At 34.8% G+C, this 23975-nt stretch overlaps 1 protein-coding gene across 1 annotated transcript; it reads left to right on the plus strand.

Moving 5' to 3' along the window:
• The first annotated feature begins 1798 nt into the window (after window positions 1–1798).
• On the plus strand, window positions 1799–21812 carry LOC123524621 (uncharacterized). Its single transcript, XM_045302943.2, has 5 exons — window positions 1799–2587; window positions 6185–6434; window positions 15272–15406; window positions 15711–16359; window positions 18565–21812. The coding sequence occupies exons 1-5, from the start codon at window positions 2280–2282 to the stop codon at window positions 18987–18989; spliced, it is 1767 nt and encodes a 588-aa protein (XP_045158878.2). The 5' UTR covers window positions 1799–2279; the 3' UTR covers window positions 18990–21812.
• The last annotated feature ends 2163 nt before the right edge of the window (window positions 21813–23975 follow it).

The raw sequence follows: 23975 nt of genomic DNA on the forward strand, positions 1-23975 counted from the left end.
TTTTTCAGAGTTCATGCGAAATGAAAGTCGTAATATGATGGCAAATAATCCATAAATCACGAGCTGCCGATCATATTCTGATGTGTACCTGCTGTATGGAATTTTCTGTATGGAAAAGAGTGTTTCCCAGTCTGGACAAACAGCATCTATCTGCATACGCATGAGCTCTGTCAAACTAAATTACAGCATTATCTTTTTACGGGAAATGAAACGTAAATGAACATAAACATAAACTTATATGAGCCGTGCCATGAGAAAACCAACATAGTAGCTTTGCGACCAGCATGGATCCAGACCAGCCTGCGCATCCGCGCACTCTGATCAGGATCCATGCTGTTCGCTTTCAAAGCCTTGTGCAATTAGAGAAACCGTTAGCGAACAGCATGGATCCTGACCAGACTGCGCGGATGCGCAGGCTGGTCTGGATCCATGCTGGTCGCAAAGCCACTATGTTGGTTTTCTCATGGCACGGCTCATATGCATTTTAATTCTTTGGCATTGTCCCGTTATATACCATTCAGTAAAAATATACCATCGTTAGTCGTAGCAACGATTAAATAGGATTATGTATATATCAAGTTAGAAAAATTCTTGATAGTATCTTACGCTCGTCATCTTATACATACTGTTTTAATCATGGTAATAAGTAATATCCGTCCTTACACAGTAACATTCAATTCAAGTTTCTACAATATTTCAGAATAAATTCAAACTTTCGACCATTATTCGAACTGAATTTCCATCGGAACAGAGTAATGCAAAATCATCATCATTCAATTACGCTTTACTAGAAATCATAACATCGTATTCTCCAGGGAAATGCATTTATTGAAACATTAGATCTATCGACAGGAAAAAGAAAATTAAAAGTTAGGATAATTAATTTAAAACGAAATACAATCTAAGAACTTGATTAGAAAATAGCCGAATAACAGTTCTTAAATATCAATATCGAATTTAATCAGATATTTTTAAAGAAGATTGTTTTAGAAGTTTTGGAATGACACTTATAAAAATATTTTGTTCTTGTCCTTCTTCACGACGGAAAGGAAGAATACGACGAGGCTTGACTTGCTCAAAGACCTTCCGCAGAATAGTATATCCTTAGATTTTCAGTCTAATACTTACAGTCTCTAAAAATGAAATGTCAATTTTGGCACATTCCACACTTACAGAGGATAAAGACAAAATGTTTATTGATTCATAAACACTTGTCCTTTTTTTGGATTAGATCCTTATCTTTGATTTCGTTTTAAGTATAGGAAATCTTGGTCGAATTGACTTGGTCTATAATACGTAAAGAATGAAGAAATTTTGATGCAGGGATATCTTAGATGTGATAAAAAGAATATTACATTTTGTGTCTTTCTACATTGAAATTATTAAACTCATTGAACAAAATGCTCGGCAGAGTCTCGCATTTTATTATTTTATTCAACGTGTTTGATAAAATCCAATATGAAAAGACACTCATGTAACATCCTGTATATCATATATGCAAAGAAGACAAAGAAACTTAAAATGCTATTGTTTTGGCCTCGTTGTCGTTATATTTAAAAAGAGAGACTCACTGCCCAACCACAGGTAACAGCCACATTGAGCCATGGACAGGTACAGGTATGTTGTTGCATTGTATACAAAAGGAACATTTTCACTGTTTTCTGAATTGATATTTCGAGGGCTTAGAGCGAAACTGGTCTATCTGTATATAGAAATAGAAGCAGATAGACCAGTTTCGCTCTAAGCCCTCGATTTGTCATATATCACATGCTTGATATTTCCATGGGTGGGGAACACTTGCACATAATGTTCTACCATTTTGATTTCCATGACATAAGGATACATATACGCGTTTGTCATACTATAACTGTGTATCTGTATACAGTGTTTTTTTTTATTACTGTTTTGATGTTCTTATATACATGAACAAGGCAAGTATGAAGACATTAATTTTAAGAAATTATAATTATTTACAGAACATTTTGCACAACATGTCAAATTTATACAATAAATGGTTGATTCTTTTAGTGTGAAAGCTAAAATACACAGGGTGACAAATAATAAGGTATTCCTTTTAGACAAGAAATTCAGTTTAAAACTTAAATGCAAAAGGTAATGGACAAAAACTATTATCTTACAATGTTTTAGTTTGGTGATATTCTGATCAATAGACGCCACTGTAATCCTTGAGGCCGCTGTAATTAATCCTTGACGCCACTGTAATCCTTGACATAACTGTAATCCTTGACGCCACTGTAATCCTCGGGGAATGAATAATTATGTATCAGATGCATTCTAATTTTAGATACGTTGCAGTTTGCCTTCATCTGTTGATCATTTTTGACGTCACTTGGGGTGATTCAAGTAACAACGCATCCAGTCCAGATCATAACATCAATGACGGAAATAACACGGTCGAATATGACGTGTATGACGTCATTGGGCTACGTTGTTGCCCAGGAAGTAAATGTTTCCCATCGCAGAAGGACTTGTCTGATCTTCATAATTCACTCTCTGGAAGGGTAATTCTACCAGATTTTACTGAATATTTCGAACAGGCATATATGTATAATAGCTACGATCAGAGGTAAGTGCTCCCATAATACATATCTTTGTTTATCAGGTATTCAACAAAAATAACGCGAAAGAACTGAACTGCTCAACATGTGTACTTACATAATTCAGTTAATACTATAACACCAAAATATCTTAAGAAATTATCAAAAATGTTTCCTTACCTAAGAAATGTCACACATTCCTAGATGAAAAAAGCACTACATGATCTTTAGGTCATTCTTGTTGGTGATCCCAAAATGTGGAATGAACTCCCTTATGAAATCAGATATTGTAAAACTTTAAGTCAGTTTAAAAACATCAGCATAAACTATATCATTTAACTTGAACTATATAAGCAAACTCTCTTTTAATCTATTTATCCCGTAATAAAACCATATCCAAACATAATTTGCATGTTGTCCACACCACATTGGATACACTTGTTTTCAGCTAGATGTTCATACCTTCCGGTCAGGTTATTTGCCATCGTCATTTGGAATGTTTAGACCTTCTGGGCAGAGATACCATGTAACTCAATTCCTCATAAATCGCATTGAAATTGATTATTAATCCAAGATAGAAATTGATTATAAATCCAAGATACGTTTCCATATTTGCTGGTACAGGCTCTGTAGTTATTATAATCTCAGGGGTGGTATATAGTAGTTTTGAAGCAGCACTGTAAAATTTTTTAATTTCGTGGGCATGAAATTTCGTGGTTTTGGTCAAAACGGCAATTTTGTGGGGGTATGAATTCGTGGATTTCAACTTTTGAACATAAAGTGAATAGGAATTTTACTTGTTTGTTGGGATTAAATTTCGTGGATTGACTCAACCACGAAATCAGCGAAAATTAGTCCCCCACGAATATTAATGATTTCACAGTAACTGATGGAACCAATAACCAAGGAATTTGAACCTCTATATGTAGCCCGTTCTGGCGCACCGTGTAAGGTTTTGTAAGACATAGGTATACGAAAATAGTGATAAAAAGGATGCGTTATGCCTGCTCTGTTCGTTTCCATATTTACTGATTTACTCCATCCATTCTGACTATCACCATCCGCGATATCTTCCATGTACGTTTGTGAACACTTACATGCATCTCACTCGTGAGTGATGTAAAAACATCATCAGATAAAATAATTCAGTTTTGTAAAAGTATGAATTTAGACGAAAACGTCTTCATTAGAGCCGTAGCTAGGTAATAAAATCTATTCCCATCTAAGCATACGTACCTGATTCTGTACTTTTCTGTGTTACATAAGATATACATTTGAGCCGTGCCATGGGAAAACCAACATAGTGGGTATGCGACCAGCATGGATCCAGACCAGCCTGCGCATCCGCGCAGTCTGGTCAGGCTCCATGCTGTTCGCTAACAGTTTCTCCAATTCCAATAGGCTTTAAAAGCGAACAGCATGGAGCCTGACCAGACTGCGCGGATGCGCAGGCTGGTCTGGATCCATGCTGGTCGCATACCCACTATGTTGGTTTTCTCATGGCACGGCTCATTTCATTAAATTTGGCTTGAACAGTCTGTTGAATACGTCGGAGATGTGCTTCTAGCCTATATGCTCCACACTAAATTGCACTTAGTGGCGTAACTTTCGTATTATTCTCCTCTTCTCTGTTTGCTTGTTATAGTCCGTTACAATAATGTTATTTTTCTTTGTCTTCATTATTTTCCTCTTTAACTGTCTTATCATTAAGTGAGGGGAGTGTAGTTGTTTTTGTAGTGTTGCATGCGTTGGATTTAATTTTATGCAGTTACCCTATCGCGGGCTTAGCGCAAAACGGTTGTAACTCCTTCTTTATTTCATATAAGTTACAACCGCTTTGCGCTAAGCCCGCGCTATTCTTGCTTTTAACTTCTTTCCTAATAGAAGAATGTTTATGCTTTTTTTTGTACGTGGATTACAAATAACATTATTCTTTAACCACTTGTAAAAACATTAATCTTCTGATGTTGCTTAGACATTAAATTCCTTCTATACTTCTATGTACTCTTTGTGTGTGTTCGTAAAATGTTATTTTGATTCATGTTCTATAGTAAATACTAAGGATATTACTTCAGATCATTTACGTTAAACTTGCAATATCCAAATATAATATCCTCTTTAGATAATGTTAATACTTTTATCATTTTTCATCCAGTTGATCTCTTTTAAGTATGGTGAAAATTGCTTTAAACTGATAAGTATTACGAAATAACAATGTGTGGGAATTTAGCCAGAGCAACCAGAACAGCCAGAGTAGCCAGAAACCAACCCTAACCCTAACACTGGCTACTCTGGCTGCTCTGGCTAAGTTCATGGGAATGAAATAACAGCGGGCGAATATCTTCGATATGCTACAATTAAAATTATATTTAAAGATAGACCAGGTGAGATCTATTACACTTGGAATAATTATACTGATGAGCAAGTAATATTATTTAACAGTGATTTCTGTCAACATTAATTTATTAATAATCTTAATGAATAATTTATGACGGCGAAGTTAACATTTATTCTGTAAAGACAATGATTCAATAAGGAAAGACATGTTCTAATAATAGAAACTCCCCAAACCGAAACCATTGAAGCTTACACATGCGGCTTATGCCCACTGTTTTCTCGTTTAGGACAAGCCCATTATTTTTAACTCGGGACCATACGCCGCTTTCCATGGAATTATGTGTATCATTAATGGATCCATGTGCACCGCCGTATGAACCCATCTGCAGAAGTCTTAAATGTTTTTTTAATACTTGTAGCATGTGTACATGTTGAGTTCTAGTCAACTCGGGGCTAGAGGGCGTGGACGGTGGCATGCTTTTCCATTACCGTCCGTGAACAGGCTCAATCAAACCGAGCCTGCACCATTTTCATTTTTGTCATGTCGAGCGACCTGTGGAGTTTCCACTTTTTCCATTTTAGTATCAGTTCCTTTTCAATGTATTGTAAAACTGACTTAAAGGTATGGAAAAAATCTTGCACACGCCATTATTTCTTGTTGAGGCATGTCATTGAATTTGAATTAAGATAGGAATAACAAAAGTTTGTGATTAAAACGAATTCATATAAATTTACGAATAGAACTTTACCTAAAGCAATCGGTAATATGGAGACGTTGGCAGTGTGACCCAAACGACCAAACTTAAGGAGACTTACATCCAGACAGTATGACAACAATGTTAAGAGAATCTGAAAATTGTTGCTTATTTCTTTAGAAGTCTTTAAAACTTAGCTACTGATCGATTATATGAAAACACATAAATTTTCATTTAAATTGTAATGGGTTTGTCACGGGGTAACTAAGGTAACTGTCTTAATTATAACACTTTGTATAAAAACGGTCGTTAAGTAAAAATTCCTCAATGGTGTATTGGTCAAGATTGTAGGAAACTTTTTATTGCCGAGGCAACTCGAGTTCGTAGACATGTTTTTTTTTGTGATTTAGCATTTCCTTTATCTTAAGCAGAACATCCTGTGCGTAAATGTTCGATGTAAAATAGTTTTGATCTACCTTTAAAGTGGTTTTCTTAGTCTGACATAAAAATCTTTACACAATGAATACTAAGGGAACATCTAACACACTTTCTAAACGAAACGCCATTGTAAATGTTTAAGTAATTATTCTCTAGATATCCAAGTATCATTGTTATGGTACACTCAAAAGAGGACATCCAGAAAGCTATCATCTTTGCCAGGAACTTTAATCTACATGTGACGATTAAAAGTTCAGGAATGCAAAGTAGATCAACATGGGATGGTAGCTTCAATATCAATCTGTCTGAAATGAAAAACTACAGTGTCAACATAGATTCAGACAGACATCCCGACGGCGAAATCAAATTACAGACGGGACTGACATGGCTGGAAGTGTATCATTTGGTAATGATTTCAGCAATTGTTCTTAAACTATGATATGCTTTCTAAAAAGGGGAATACTAATATTATGTAATTAATTCCAATGATCATTTATAACTCTTTTGCTAGATATCTGAATATATATCATGTTTTCTTGAATTGACCGAGTGTACTGAAGGCTTGTTAAATTCTCATCCGTCTGACTTAATAATTGTGTTGTATTTTTCTATTAGATGCAGTGTTTTGTCGACTTTAGAAACATAAAAGCCAATGAAAATATGGAAATAACGATGATGCTATTTCTCAAACTAGACTAGATTAAATATTCTCTATAAGGAAGGCCAAATTAGCTAACGCTGTCCGTCGCACGCAGGCACGCACGCACACAGGCACGCACGCATGCACGCACTTTTAGTTTCGCAGCCATGGCTTAACATAAGGGAGTATTAGAGGTATTTATCTTATGCCCAAAAATGTGTTTTGTTTCTTGTTATCGTTCTTTATTCCAAACATTGATGAAAGAGACTTTAGTAGACCATACAAATATATCCCTTTTTACTGCTTAAAATAAACATTTCTAACGAATTGTACAAAATTTAGACAAATAATATCAATTTCCCGTTTAATGTAGCCATGCACGTTTGCATCATTTTTTCTACAAAATATTTTATAAAACCCTGAGTTTTCAAAACATTAGAATATATTTAGACAAAAAAGCTAGGGTCGTCTGCTTGATATTTGCTGGTTTGATTTGAGAAATTTGGACCTCACATAAGTTTTCATACACATACTAGTCATAGCTTTTATAAAATGCGGTGGTTCCAACGCCGTGACCGTGAAGAATTTTGTCGCAGAAACGGTAGATAATTATGGCGGGTGAATGTAATCGGTAATTTTCTAATTAGTTTTGCCTATTTGTTCACGTTTGGCTGAAAACAACAAGTGAAACAGGCGCCCACATATGTATTCTTTCAGTCATAAATACTTGTTAAGTGCAATACATTGCCATAAATGTAAACACTTTTACACAGTTTGATAAGAGACAGCCGATTTTATAGAATTTCGATTAAAAATGTAGAATTATTCAAAGTTTACAAAACTACCTTACACTTGCATTATAGCGTAAGTATTACGCTATCAAATAATATAAATTTCCTCGTAATCGCAGGCTTATCAAATAAATCGACAAAAATTATTGCAACGCAGCTGGCGGTGGATACAACTGCAACGCATTACGATGTGTCCGATTCCTTTAATGTCCGTTCGTGGCTTTTACGTAACTAAACTGTACTTTTCCCGGTGTCGGGTGAAATGGGTGGACATGGAAAAAAGTGGACACAAGGTCATGTGCGCATGCGCTAATCTATATAAAGTTAATGGGCGGAGTGCGCTAAATATAATCTCAGGGTACATCTCAAAACCTAATATGACTGGTTTACTGATTGATAAAAACGACCAGTAACAAATAAATATCCTCTGGATTCAAGGCATTTAAGTTACCGTGTATGAAATGGGCTAATATACTATAGCTTGCTTATCTTTATACGACGGACATTGGTATCATCATAAGGGCTAAAATAGTTTCTGTGTTTTCCGGTTATATTTTACCTATATTAATGCGCAGCATAAAAATCTCCAGCGAATAGTGATAATTGGGGTTTCGAGTCCAGTCAGAGATTTTTTTTTCATTTGTCTTTTATTTTGTAAATTGTTTCGTGATCTTATAAAAACCCGAAATATGTAAACAGTATATATGCTTATAAAATTCCTGTGAAATATGTGGACACGACACATATGAGACACAGCTATAAAAAATGGTAGACACAGTAAAAAATCTCATGGAAAGAAGCGGACACGACATTGAAAACACAGTGAGTAACTTGTAGACATACTAAAAAATCTTCTGTGAGATAAATGGACATGACATATATGAGACACGCTGAGGAATTAGTAGACATACTACTATCCACTGGGAAAGAAGTGGACGTGTGAGGCAGAGATGAGTAACTGGTAGATATACTAAATATTCTCCTGAGAAATAAATGGACACAACACAATAAGACACAGCTGAGGGAAATGGTAGACATAGTAAGAATCTTCGGGGAAAATAAGTGGACACGACATAAAATGTAACACAGCTGAGTATATGGTAGACATTATAAGAATCTTCTATGAGATAAGTGGACACGTTTATATAGGAGACACATCTGCGAAATTTGGTAGAATAATGATTATACTGGGAAAAAGTGGAATAATATAAAACGAGGCACACCTGAGAATTGGAACACAAAAAAGGGACATAGTGATGAACTGGTTAACATAATACGAATCCGTAGAAAAATAAGTGGACAAGAAATATATTAGACAGAGCTGAGGAAATTTGGAATATAATAAGAATCACCTAGGAAATGAGAAGACATATGAGACTCAGCTGAGGAATCGTTTAGACATAATAAGAAACCTCTGATAGAAAGAAGGGACAGGATATGAAACAAAATTGAAGATCACCGGGGAAAATTGGATATGATATTTTTTAAGACACGGCTGCGGGATATGTATACATGATAAGAATCACCCCAGGGAAATATGCGGACACGAAATATATGAGACACAGTAGAGGAATTCGTAGACATAACAATAATCCACTAGGAAATAATGGGAAAACATGATACTATACATATGATTACAAACCGAAAACTTGGTAGACATAATAAGAAACTTGTGGGAAATTAAGTGGACATATGACACAGAAACTGAGAAGGTAGACAAAATAAGAAACTTGTGGGAAATAAGTGGACATTTTAGAGAAAGCTGAGGAATGTGTAGACAAATAAGAATCCCTTGGGAAATAAATTGACATAAGCGACAGAGCTGAGAAATAGGAGAAACATCATTTTGAAACTTCTGGGAAAAAAGAGTACATATGAGACAGAGCTGACGAAATAATAGACAAAATAAGAAACTTGTGAGAAATAAAAAGGACATATGAGGCAGGTGAGGAATAGGCAGACAAGATAAGAGCCTTCTGGGAATAAAGTGGATAAATGAGACAGAGCCCAGAAAATTTTGTAGACGAATTAGTATACAAAATAAGAAACTTATGGGGAAATAAGTGGACTTACAGAACTGGGAAAAACTGGTAGACAATATAAAAATCCCCCGAGATATAAGTGGACATATGAGACAGAACTAAGGAATGGTAGACAATTTAAGAATCCCTGAGGGAAAAGGAAGCAATATAAATCCCCTGGTAAATAAGTGGCCATATGAGACAGAGTGAGAAATTTGGGAGCCAATTTAAAGAAATCCCCTGAGGAATAGGAAGACAATATAAGAATCCCTTGGGAAATAAGTGGACATATGCGACAGAACTGGGGATTAGGAGTACAAAATTAGAAACTTCTAGAAAAAGTGGACATATGGACACAAACTGAGGAATTGGTAAACAATATATGAAACCCCCGGTTGGATATAAATGGAATTTTATGAGACAGAGCTGAGAAATTGGCAGACAATATAAGAATTTCCTGAGAAATAAGTGGACATATGCGACATAGTGAGGAATAGGAGTACAAATTAGAAACTTCTAGGAAAAAAGGAGATATAAGACACAGAGCTGAGGAAAATGTAGACAAAGAAAGTAAGAAATTGTCGGAAATAGTGGACATATGAGGCAGAGCTGAAGAATAGGCAGGCAAATTAGAACCGTCTGGGGAATAAAGCGGATAAATGAGACAAAGCCCAGACATTAGTAGACATAATGAGAGAAACCTGAGGGGAAAAAAGGTAGACATATGAGACAGGACTGACGAATTGGTAGACAAAACAAGAATTATCTGGGATATAAGTAGACATATGAGGCAGATCTGAGGAATGGTCAGCAATATAAGAATCCCTTGGCAAATAAGTGGATAATTCAGAAAAAATGAGGAATTGGTAAACATTTTAAGAATCACCTGATTAAAGTGGACGTATGAGGCAGAATAAGGAATTGGTAGACAAAATAAGAATATCCTGGGATTTTAGTTAGTGGACATATGAGACAGAACTGAAGGATTGGTAGACAATATAAGAATCCCCCGGGAGGTAAGTGGACATATGAGACGAGCGAGGAATTGGTAGACAATATAAGAATCCCTGGGAAATAAGTGGACATACGCGACAGAGCTAAGATATTGGTAGATAATATAAGATCCCCTGGGAAATAAGTGGACATATGAGACAGAGCTGAGGAAAGGTACACAAGATAAGAAATTTCTGGGAGACTGGGCTGAGGAATAATCCACTGGGATATAAGTGGACATATGAGACAGAACTGAGGAACTGGTAGACAATATACGATTCCCCTAGGATATAAGTGGGACATATGAGACAGAACTGTTAGACAATAAAAGAATCACCAGGGATATAAGCAGACATAATTGAGAGAGAACTGAGTAAGTGGTAAACAATATAAGATTCTCCTAGCATTAATTGGACATATGAGACAGAACTGAGAAACTGGTAGACAATATAAGAGTCCCCAGGAAAATAGTGGACATATGGGACAGAACTGTGATATTGGTAGACATTATAATAATACCCCGGTAAAAAAGTGGACAATGAGACGAACTGAGAAATTGGTAAACAATAAAGAATCCCTGGGATTTAAAAATGGACATATGAGACAGAACTGAGGAACAGGTAGACAATAAAAGAATCCTTTTAGGATATGAAAGGACATTGAGACAGAAACCGATGAACTGGTAGACAAAATAAGATTCCCTTAGGGTATAGTGGACAAAACTGAGGCATTTGTAGAACAAATCAAAATATCCCTTTGAAATAAGTGGGGCCCTATTAAAACAGAGTGAGGAATGTAAAGAAAAGATAAGAATTTTCTGTGAAATAAGTGGACATATGAGTAGGGGCTGGGAATGGTAGACAACCAAGAATCCCCTGGGAAATAATGGAAATTCAAAAACAGAGCATATGAATTTGTAGACAAATAAAAGAATCCCCTGGGATATAAGGATATAAGTGGACATATGAGACAGAACTGAGAAATTGGTGACAATTAAGATTCTCCTGGGATATAAGTGGACATTTTGAGACAGAGCTGAGAAATTGGTAGACAATATAAGATTCTCCTAGGATATAAGTAGACATATGAGGCAGAACAGAGATTTTTGGGAGACAATTAAAGAATCCCCTATGACATAAGTGGACATATGAGACAGAACTAAGAAATTGGTAGAAAATATAAGATTCCCCTATGTTATAAGTGGACATTTGAGACAGAACGAGAAATTGGTAGATAAAATAAGATTTCCGTGGGGAAGTGGGGTGGACTATTTAAAAAAGAGCTGGGAAATCGGTGGACAAAATAAGAAACTTGTGGGGAAAAAGGTGGAATATAAAAAAGAGCTGGGGACATTATAGACAAAATAAAATACTTGAGGGAAATAAGTGGACACATGAAACAGAGCTGTGGAATTGGTGGACAAAGTAAGAAACTTGCGTGGGAAAAAAGGTGGACATATAAAACAAAGCTGGGGACTTTATGGACAAAATAAGGAACTTGTGGGAAATAAGTGGACATATGAAACAGAGTGGGGAATTGGTGGACAAATAAGAAACTTGTGGGAAAAAGGTGGACTATAAAACAGAGCTGGGGACTTTATGGAAAAGTAAGGAACTTGCGGGAAATAAATGGACATTGAAAACAGAGTGGGGAATTGGTAGGGCAAAATACGAAACTTGTGGGAAAAGGTGGACATATAAAACCCGAGCTGGTGACTTTTTTGGACAAAATAAGAAACTTGTGGGAAATAAGTAGACATAAGATAGATTTGAGGATTGGTAGACATTTAAAAAGAAATTTGTAGAAAATAAGTGGACAAATAAGACAGATATAAGACAAAATAAGTGGGGTTTTGAGACACAGTGAGGAATTGGTAGACAAACTAGGAAACATGCAGAAAAAAAGTGTACATATAAAACAGAGCTGGGGAATAAGTAGACAAAATAAGAAACTCGTGGGAAAAAGGTGGAATATTAAACAGAGCTGGGGAATTGGTGGACAAAAAAAGAAACTTCTGTAAAATTAATGGAAACAATATTTATGAGACACAGCTGGTGAATTACTAAACATAATAAGATTCAAATAAGTAGATATGATTTATATTAGACAGCCGAAAGGAATTAAAAGGCATAAAAACTTTTGTAAAAAAAGTGGACAGGCTAATGATATACGGGGTCATAGCAGAGGAATTGGCAGACATAAGTTGAATCCTCTGAAATATTTTTTATACATCTTGTATGTTTTGGGTCTAAATTTGAGGTACTGGAGGGGTTCTTCTATTCAAATTGTTTCATTACGACAACCATTTCCGCAGGTTGTGTCAGATATTATCGAATCCACTTATTTCTATATAGAAATTTTTGTTAAGCATAGCATAGCATTTCTCAGCATTGTTACATATATATCGTGTCCCCTTATTTACCAGTTGACTTTGTCTACCAGTTCATCAGTTGGGTCTTATTGTACCCTCGTTTTTATATTTCCTAGAACTTTCTTAGATGACTACCATTGCCTCAGATGTGTCTGCTAAATATCGCGTCCACTTATTTCTAAATAAAAAGTTATTAAGCATAGCTTTTCTTTACAGTGCCTTAATACATCGTGTCCACTTATTTTCCAGCGTGATTTTTCCACAAATTCATGTTGTGTCTCATTATACCTCGTTTTTCATTATTCTTAGAACTTAATTTCATGACTACTATATCTTCAGAGTGTCTGGTATATATCGCGTATACATTTTTCTAAATAGAATATTATTTGTATAGCTTTCCCGCAGAGTCTAATAGATGAGCCGTGCCATAAAAAAAACCCAACATAGTGGGTTTGCGCCAGCATGGATCCAGACCAGCTGCGCATCCCGCAGTCTGGTCAGGCTCCATGCTGTTCGCTTTTAAAGCCTACTGGAATTGGAGAAACTGTTTACGAACAGCATGGATTCCTGACCAGACTGCGCGGATGCGCAGGCTGGTCTGGATCCTTGCTGGGCGCAAACCCCCTATGTTGGTTTTCTCATGGCACGGCTCATATACATTGTTCCTTATTTTCAGTTTGGGTTTTTATATTTGGAAACCATGACTTATATTTGAACTTTTCTCATCATGACTACCATTTCCTCAGATGTGTCAGGTAAATATTGCGTCCACTTATTCCTATATAGAAAGTTATTAAGCATTTGCCTTTCTCGCATTGTCTTATATATATCGTTGTCCACTTAATTACCAATGGTTTTGTCTACCGTTCATCAATTGTTTCTCATTGTACATCGTTTTCATTTTTCCTTTGAACTTTCTTATCATGTCTACCATTTCCTCAGATGTGTCTGGTATATATCGCGTCCACTTGTTTCTAAACAGAATATTATTAAATATAAGATTTTTCAGCAGTTTCTAATATATATAGTGTGCACCTATTTCCCAGATGCTTGTTATTATGTCTGGAAAACCCTGAAACTATATTAAAACTTTATAATATCTTCAGACATTTTAGCCTACACCCAACTTTGAGCTTTAGTTATTAATATATCAGTCAAATTTATACACGGAAGCTTTAACTAATGTCATGAGTCAAGCCAAGATTTATTGGTCAGTGGCCGTTGTATTAGTCAGCGAACTAGTCAAGTTAGGTTTTGAGATGCTCCCTGAAGTTATATTTAGCGCACTCCGGTCATAAGCTATATATAGGTTTGCGCATGCGCATTTGACCTTATGACCACTTTTTTCACGGATCCACTTATTTCACCCCACACCGGGATTACATTTGGTTACGACCATTAAATCATACTGACTAATAACTCAAGGCTTTGAAATAGTTTATGTTATAATATGACACCTTTCTGAATTACAGATCCATAGCTGTACTATATGAGCAGTATATTTTCAACACTTGCTTACAGGGCTAATAATTCAAAAACTTAAATATCATATTCTGCAGAATGAGTAACAGATTATATTAATACTGCGTTCGAATCACTTTTGGTCAATTATTTTATATACCTGCATTAACAATTCCCCGAATACGAAAATCATATTGTGGTTGTTTGATAATGTTATGCTTACGCAATACTGCAAACGTAACTGTAAAGATGCGATTACATTAATGGCGAAAATTTGCATAAAACAAGAGTTTGTGGCTAGAAGAATAAAATATGTCACTTGTTGTTTTCAGCAAAATGTGATCAAATAAGAGAAACGCGACAGCGGAAATACATTCACCCGGCCATATTTATCCACCATTTCTGCGACGAATCCTCCACCGCCGCGGAATTGAAACCACTGCGTGATATAGGGAGATGAAAAAAAAAAGATGACATTATCGCAAATAATTTTTTTTCTGCAATTTATATTTTAATGAAATAATTAATATTATTTGGAATTATTAAGCATGTCAAACTTTTTACCACGTTTCATCTTTATCAAGATAGTAACGTTGCCGTTTTACTAAATTTACTCACGGGACATAAATTTAGACATAAATTCATAAAATGATTTAGTTTCCGTATGCTGAACTCAGACTTTATTCAATGTTATCCGGATAAAAGACGTTACGTCATTACCTCCGGTTTATCAAACGTGCAGAAATATCTTAACCTACTGGGGCATGTCCCCTCCTTTTTTGCTGTATAAAATAGTTTACAAAGTTTTTACGATTGTGAATTATTCTGATATATGAAATAATAAAACGGCCGTTTCAGATGTTAGCTTAGATACATGGAAAATAATTATGTATACGGGTTTCTTTGTCGTGGGAAAAGGAAATGTACCTACAAATGACTAACGTTTAACGAATTAAATATTTACAGCTTGATCAATATGATAGAGTGGTTGTTGGATCATTTGAGAAAAATGGGCACGTGAGCGGATTCACTCTGAGAGGTGGACACAGTCCACTTTCTAGGATATATGGATTATCAGCTGATAACGTACTAGAAATTCAGGTATTGTTTTTCAGTTTGTAATTAAATGATCTAATGAATCTCTCAAAAGCAAAGGTATGAGCAATTCGTTTCCGTTTTTCGGAGTACTGCCAGCAATCGGCAAGGCATTTGTTTAGAAACATTAACCGTATGAGCTTACCTAACGGAGCATCTATGACAGTTAAAGCTAATAATGATTTTAAACGAAAAAATAACTGAACGACAAAAGCAGCGAAGTACGAACACACATTTTGTTTCCAGTTTCTTTTTTTGCTAAAATATTTAAAAAAATGTATAACAAATAAATTACTGTCTATAATATTAGGTAGTACTGGCTGACGGAAAAGTAGCAACATGCACAAACAGTTCTACTGTATTTGAAGAACATGATGGCTCCATCACTACGGTAGAAGACGGAGACCTGTTCTGGGCCATGCGTGGAGGTGGAGCAGGAACATTCGGTGTAGTTGTATATTATGTGTATAAACTACACAAGCTACCAGAGAGCATGGTCTACATCGATGTGTTATTTCTATTAAAAGTAGGTTTACTAGACTCGAGCGTTCCAGTTCTGCGCTTTATAAACACCATTATCACCTCATTACCAAGTAAATGGGGAGGTTACTACACTATTGCCAATTCGAAAAATGTATTTGAAGGAAACATCGATGTCAATGGTGTTGCTGTGCTCGTACTTATAAAAATGGCACCATGGGACGGGTCTGAAGGTAGCGTGGTGAGAGACCTTCTTGCTCTTCTGCAACTTACCTTCAATGACGTTCAAATGGCTAATTACACACGCTTTATACAGATGATGCAGGACAATAGTACTTGGTTTGCGGACAGATTTTACCGCGTCGGTATCATGCTACAACCAGAAAAAGTAACATCTGACCTAGTAAACTTTTACATACAAGAATGTTTTGGGACTTTCGACCGATTCAATTTCAGCTGCGATGGAGTTTTGACAGGAGGTTAGTTTAAAAGAATAATTTACTTGTAAACAAAGCACTTGAATTTCTGCAACAATACCATTATTTACTTAAATAAAATTATTGTTTTCCAAGTTCGATCCAGCACCCTATTCAGGCCAGGTTTACCACTGTCATTACATGTTTAATTTCTACTATGTATATTTTTACAATGCCAATGAAACTAATAATATATTGCCCTGAAATAATACTTCAAAATGTAACTGAATGTTACTGACAATGGCGGGAACTCGAAAAGTGCTAAACTCCAACACAGTGTTACGTCCTCTTATCCAGTTACATTCGCATGGCGCGAAATTAATGTAACTAGACAAAGCACTTTACATTTCTAAACAAATTTAACAAGAAATAAATGTGCTGCAAATTTGCATTGTCAAACAGAAATCAATTCCTTATTTTAAACAAATACTTGCATTAATTTAGGTGTTTAAATGCGAATAATATCATAGATTTTTATTGCAGACTTTTAAGTAGTAGCAAACTATTGTTTATATATGGTTTTTAAATGCTACATTTTTTTAATTCTTTTCTTGACCTTTATTTTGGAATCTTAAGTATCGAACCGTTGTTTTTGAAATTCTAAACTCTCAAGTTCCAGATTAATCGTATACTTTGTTTTTCTTCAAAATTGTTTACTTGCAATCATAAAGTTTATGCTATGTTCTTATACACAAAGACTGTTCTTAAGAACCAACAGAGTGATTGTCGTATATTGTTTATTCTTTAATACCAGTCTGTCGTCAATTTCATGTCTGTCGTTTTATTTATATAATTTTTAAACACAAGTTTTATCGTTTATTTAAAATTATTTGAATTTAAACTTAAACATTTTTTTCAGGTTTTCCAGTTTGAAGCTTCTCTGATACCAAATTCGTTGTCAATTTTGATCATCAATACCTTAAATTAGGATTATTTTAGGTTAAAACACCAAACCTTTTTCTTGAACATGAAAGTGTTCGTTTTCTAATTATCACTCATATAAGCCTAAGTACAAATTGTCTATTATTGTTTAGGTTCTCAAGTACTTATACTGTCATCTATGAGGCTCATTGAATATAAATGACCTTCATATCATTTTAATCTAAATCTTGATAGATCACATTGCAGACTTTTCTGTTGAAAGTCAGAAGTGTTTTTCTGTCATTTATGACACTACATAGATATAGATTTAATCAAAGTTATGTCTAACATTCTTATTAATTTACAGCAATTGTTACATTATACTCGTGTATTAAAGCGATCTCTTAAGGCTCGTCTACACTATTCAAGAAAATCTTGTAGGGCCCATAAATCACTAGATAATTTATATCTCGTACAAGCAATTAGTGCTTTGCAATATTTCTTGAACTTGGAAGACACATTAATTTTAAATGGAGGGAAATCATGACAGGTAAATAAAAAAGATGTCCGAAATGATACCAGTACAAAGTGTTTATAAAGATCAAATATTTGTACATTTAAAAAATGAATCATTGGTGAAAACATTGATTGAGAAAAACTTTAGTTGAAGTGATACATATCCAGTTGAAGGACAAAGCTATTAAAAGATATTATTTCAGGAAATATGATAAAACAGTCATATTGTGTTAATATGTAATCTTGTGAGAAACATCATTGATAATGTAAAAATACATTTTGAGAACATCGAACTTGCTGATGTTACTCTTCTACTGGAGTACTAGATATAATTTTATTATTGAATTATATAAACTTGGCTTTTGAGCATGTCACAATTAAAACATCTTTTTTTTTCCTGCTGTCCACACTGCCATGTTTATTGTTAAATTATCAAAGCCAAACATTCAATGATGGTTTTATTAGATCTCAAAACACATTGAATGAAAAAATGTAAACAAAATACCATACTGGGCAGGTGCTCCTCATCAAAAACCCTTTATCAGAGCATTTGACAGCACTACCATCCAAGAAAAATAGGATGAATTCTATACGCTACAAGATCTTGTAGCCGAAAATTATCTAGAAACTGCCACTCAAAAAGACACTAATTGGGACACAATGGACTGTCTACACTATACAAGTTGCTGTGATTTATATCTTGTGCAAGTTTTCTTGAATAGTGTAGACGAGCCTTTATATTAGGATATTTTATATAAATGTTGTCGTTAAATAACACACTTACCGTCTATAATATGTTCTTAAATAATAAAAATGTCATTTTATTGTTAGGTGACTCATCAACATTCTTCCAAACTTCCACACCCCTTCATCCGGGTCATAGAAGTGCAATTACAGATCTGAACTGTTATGTGCATGTAAGGGTCGATCAGCCATTTTTAAAGCAGTCTGCAGATGATGACGTCATTATTCCTGCTGTAAACAGATTGAACGCACGCCTTCGTAAATTTGGAAAAGGCCTTAGTTTTGTAAACATCGAAAAGAACAATCCAAACTGGAAAGACGACTACTGGGGGGAACATTACAACAGACTGCTTGAAATCAAACGTCGTTATGACCCTGAAAACTTTTTAACATGTTATCATTGTGTAGGGTCAGAAGTAAGAGGTATTGTCATACCGAACGAAATTTCAGCTGGGTTCAAGTACACAAAAAGCTACTGGTTCCTATCAGTTATCATACTACGAGCAATCTAAAACGACAGTTTGTGCATTGAGTTGCTTGGACACTTCAAAAATAGAAAAGACATGTGAAAAGCTACTGAAACATACTGTACATACACGTAACCAAAACCTTAATTAAACGAAGGCAGGTGGTGGCTATTTAAATATTAAGACACAAGTTTCAGATACATAGACAGTTTTCAAAACACGATAAAAAGAATTTATACTTACTTGATACGAAAAACACACAGTTGTACGAAACTATTACTCCTTGCCCCAATTTCACGAAAAATCTTAAGTAATTACTTAGTTAAGTCTGTTATTTCAAGTGCTTGTTTTTGCCCTTTATGCGTCTTCTATGTTGCCTTTTCACTATATCAGAATCGTATGTGACTATTTCATTGATAAAAACACAACAATTCTGAATTTTACAGAAAATGAAGTATAAAAATAAGAAATATACTTAAGCAAATAATTAAGTTCGTTATATTGTGCTTAAATAGAAATATCATATTTGCGTGAGTGAAATAATTACTGCAGACAAATATTACTGACCATAGTTTAATTCAGCTATAAATACATTGGTATGGAAAAAAATCAACATTAAATAACAACAGCGTACGCAATAGCATGATTTTAAAATAACAGACTTAACTAAGTAATTACTTAAGCTTTTTTGTGAAATTGGAGCCAGATGTTCTAATGAAGGCACTGGCCTCCCAAAACTCCCCGAAGCGATTATTTCCCTTTACGGTACATTAATCACTGCAATCATGAGTTCTTTAAACAGATCTGGTTATTCTTTTTTAAAATTGCATTATTCGCATCTAGATGGTAATATTCGCGCACATAATTGTTCAAATAACAAACTGAAGTGATTTTCTTTTGTGAAAATATCTATTGGACGTTTGACAAAGGAAACAGGCTGCCGAAAATCGTTGCTTTGGCGTCTCCGCTATTTTGCAGTATTTTGTGACTTTGAAGTTTTTCTCATCGTCACGTGGTATCTTGTGAATGTGGCGGTTATAATGAACAAAAGGGAAGGTAACCGCTGTGAGGAGCTTGTTGCCTCCCTTTGCCTTGTTTCAGACCTGTTATATATATATTTATATATAATTGACTTCTGCTATGATTAGAGCTTTAATTGTACTTTTTAATTTTATTATGTTTATAACAATTTCCAGGTGATGTCGATGACGTTAGACTTGCAGCAGGAATTAAAAGACTTCACTGTTGTTATTGTATTTTTTTAGGTAAATTACGTCCTGCCAGCATACACATCTTCGCTGATATTCTTTGCCTAGTTCGCCGCCTTGCATGTAGATTATGTTTAAAATTGACGAAATATTTTATGTGACGTCATGATCTAGGACTGTATTTATTTATCATACACCCTTCGTTGAATCTAAACATTTTCATCCTGTTGTTAAGTTTCTTTTGCACAAATGAAACGTCAGTTAACCACATAACGCAACTGCCTTCGAAAGGAGCGGACATGCAGGGTAAAACATTTAGTCAAGCTTATATTATATTTAAATTCATCATCGACACTACACGGTATAACATCTATAGTATATTGTATTAAGTAGACATAACAGCGAAAGACATCCGTTCTAGAGGAACAACAATTTACTTTTTCTACATATGCTCCAATGTGGTATTATCTTCGTACTCCACTCTGTCCCGCCCTGTCCCTCATGATACTAGTATATTTATAGATCATTTCACGAAAATCTTTGTGTTTAGAGAAAAGAAAATCGAGAATTCGCACAGAATACATGCGACAGAAAATTGTCCGACAAATTCTTCCAATCTGCTATCAGTGCCACACAATTGAACTCGCCCACTACCAAACCATCTTAAGCCTGCCTGCTTAGCTCAATAGGGAGAGCGCAGATCGGGTCCGTGAGGTCGAGCCCTGGCCGAGGCGTATGTTTTTCGTGAGGATTTGATAAAAGACATCGTGTCTGAAATCATTCGTCCTTCACCTCTGAGTCATGTGGGGAAGTTAGCAGTTACTTACGGAGAAAAGGTTTGTACTGGTACAGAATCAAGGACCACTCGTTAGGTTAAATGCCCGCTGTTACATAATTGAAATGGCGTTAAACCCAAACCTTCTTATTTGTCAGACCCATGCGTGGTAGACGTTCCTGGCTCAGAATTGAAAACATATCCACATAGAATACAATTCACCCGATTTAGTGCAGTTTATCTCGCAGTGATTTGTTTCCATCTTTCAAGTCTTGGATGTCTTGTGTTTCTTGCATTTAATTATATCAGTTTTACTGTCAATTCTTGTTTTTCACTTCCTTACACTTACACATCCCGTCTTTGTTTCTTCTCCTTTTTGTCTTGATTTTGTCATGTATTATGTCCCTTATAAACGCCCTATCATCTCTTCTTGAGAATTTTAGCGTTTATAATAGAGTTATAGCCCTTGAAATAGCCAAAATAGTTGATTTTTTGTTTGTGATGCTCATAGCTCAAAAAGTATATGGACTTCAACTTACTTTATATTTGCCATTACCTCTACTGAATTCTTTAAACATTTATGCATGAATATTTTAAATTGTAAAAAGCAAGTGTACTTTTAAGATACAATAGCTATTTTAATATTTGAAAAATAAATGTGTAAATTGTTTACAAATGTAAAGTGCTTTGTCTAGTTACATTAAACGTTTTTGTAGGAGATGAGACTTTATCTGGTGTTAATGTGTCTGTTACTTATTCGCATTTGAATAAGGAATAAGTAACAAAAAGTACCTAGTTACTTATTCCTTATTCGAAAAAGGAATAAGGAATAAGTAACCAACTTTCTCGTCATGTGTTAAGAACACGTTTTGTAGGTGTTATAGTGAGTAATAAAATCAAGTTGAAAAAATGATGAACGAGATGAGTGTTATCTAAAGTTCATTCACCTTTTACTTTTTCCAGTTCTAATTATTTGAATTCTGCAATTTTCTGATGAAAGAAAAATGAATGTGTTCGGAACACGTTTTGTAGGTTGAAAAGTGTGTTACTAAATCAAAATTAACTAATGTTGGGACGTGATATGACTTAATCTGGTGTTTATTTCTCTGTTACTTATTCGCGTTTGAAATAAGGTAATAAGGAATGTAACAAAATGAAACTAGTACTTATTTCCTTATTCGACTTATTAAATTTCTAGGCGAAAAAAGACTTGGCATGTGTTCAGAACACATTTGTAGGTCTTATAGTGAGTTAATTAAGGTCAAGTTGACAAAATAGTGAACGCGATGAGACTTTTTTTTGTATAAATTTGTATGTTACTTATTGGTTAGAATAAGGAATTTAAGTAACAAAATGAATCCAGTTACTTATTCCTTATTCGACGTATATCAGTTCTCGGCGAAAACGATATGACATGTGTTCAGAACACGATTTGTAGATCTAATAGTGAGTAATTAAATCATGTTGAAGAAATGGTGAACGAGGTGAGACTTTATATGGTATTAATTTGCCTGTTACTTATTCGCGTTTGAATAAGGAATAAGTAACAAAATAACGCCAGTTACTTATTCCTTATTCGAGTTTTATCATTTCTCGGAGAAAACAGTATGACATGTGTTCACAACACGTTTTGTAGGTCTAATAGTGAGTAATTAAATCATGTTGAAGAAATGGTGAACGAGGTGAGACTTTATATGGTATTCATTTGCTTGTTACTTATTCGCGTTTGAATAAGGAATAAGTAACAAAATAACACCAGTTACTTATTCCTTATTCGAGTTTTTTTTTTCATTTCTCGGAGAAAACAATATGACATGTATTCAGAACACGTTTAGTAGGTCTTAAAGTGAAAAATTAAATCATGCTGAAGAAAACGTTAACGCGATGACACTTTATTTTGTTGTAAATTTGTGTGAACTTATTCCCGTTTGAATAAGGAATAAGTAACAAAATGAATCCAGTTACTTATTCCTTATTCGACTTTTATCATTGCTTGGCGAAATAGATATGAGATGTGTTCAGAACACGTTTTTGTAGGAGATGAGACTTTATCTGATGTTAATGTGTCTGTTACTTATTCGCATTTGAATAAGGAATAAGTAACAAAAAGTACCTAGTTACTTATTCCTTATTCAAAAAAGGAATAAGGAATAAGGAATAAGTAACCAACTTTCTCGTCAGCAGTTTTATGGATCTAGCTCGAAAACTTATCTGCGTTATCGCAGGATCTAGATTTTCAGACGGAAGGACGGACGTTCCTACATATATTCCTATATATTTATGTGGCTACTCTTTTGTTCTCCCTCTTGTTCATTTAGCCATTTAGTAAAAGATAACGCTTACGGAATGAATGACATCAAAGAAAAAGTACAGTTACCTTTTGTTCCTATGGCCACCTATTTATGCAAATAGGAAGACGGACGAAGTGCACATCTCGGGTGTATAAATGATGCAGCAAATATTAATAATTCCTGCTTAGCTTCTGCTGTAGAAGTGAATGCGTTAAATTATTTGTTGTGATACTCTATTTGATTCAGAATTGTGTCAAGGGTGCTTTTTTTCAGAATAAGTACGAGGAAAATATAAGTGTGTTTATCTGAGTCTTAGGCAATGAAAAGTTAGTGCTAAGTTGAAGTGGATAATCAAAGACATTCTAAACATTCTGAAACATTACGCACAAAACTAATGCATTTTTTTTTAAATTTAAAGCTCCTGACATTTAATTTGTTAATCAGCTATAGTTTGTATGGTATTTAATCGAAAACCCTTATTGCGCATATTGATTTAGAGACTAAACTACGTCGATTTCATTTACGAATTCACATTTATTTCTTAAGCCGACAAATATAAGAATTCTATTGCACACTAGCCATAGCTTTCACAGAAGCGGTGGTTCAAAAATGGCCGGGTGAAACTAATTGGTAAGATTTTGACGAGTATTCCATATTTTGTTCAAATTTAACCGGAAACAACCAGTGAGACAGGAACCCCAACATGTACTCTTTCTGTCACAAACATTGACACTTTTTTGGTGCAATTTCGTACCAT

The sequence above is a fragment of the Mercenaria mercenaria genome, chromosome 3 (assembly GCF_021730395.1).
Source record: "Mercenaria mercenaria strain notata chromosome 3, MADL_Memer_1, whole genome shotgun sequence".
Lineage (NCBI taxonomy): Eukaryota > Metazoa > Mollusca > Bivalvia > Venerida > Veneridae > Mercenaria > Mercenaria mercenaria.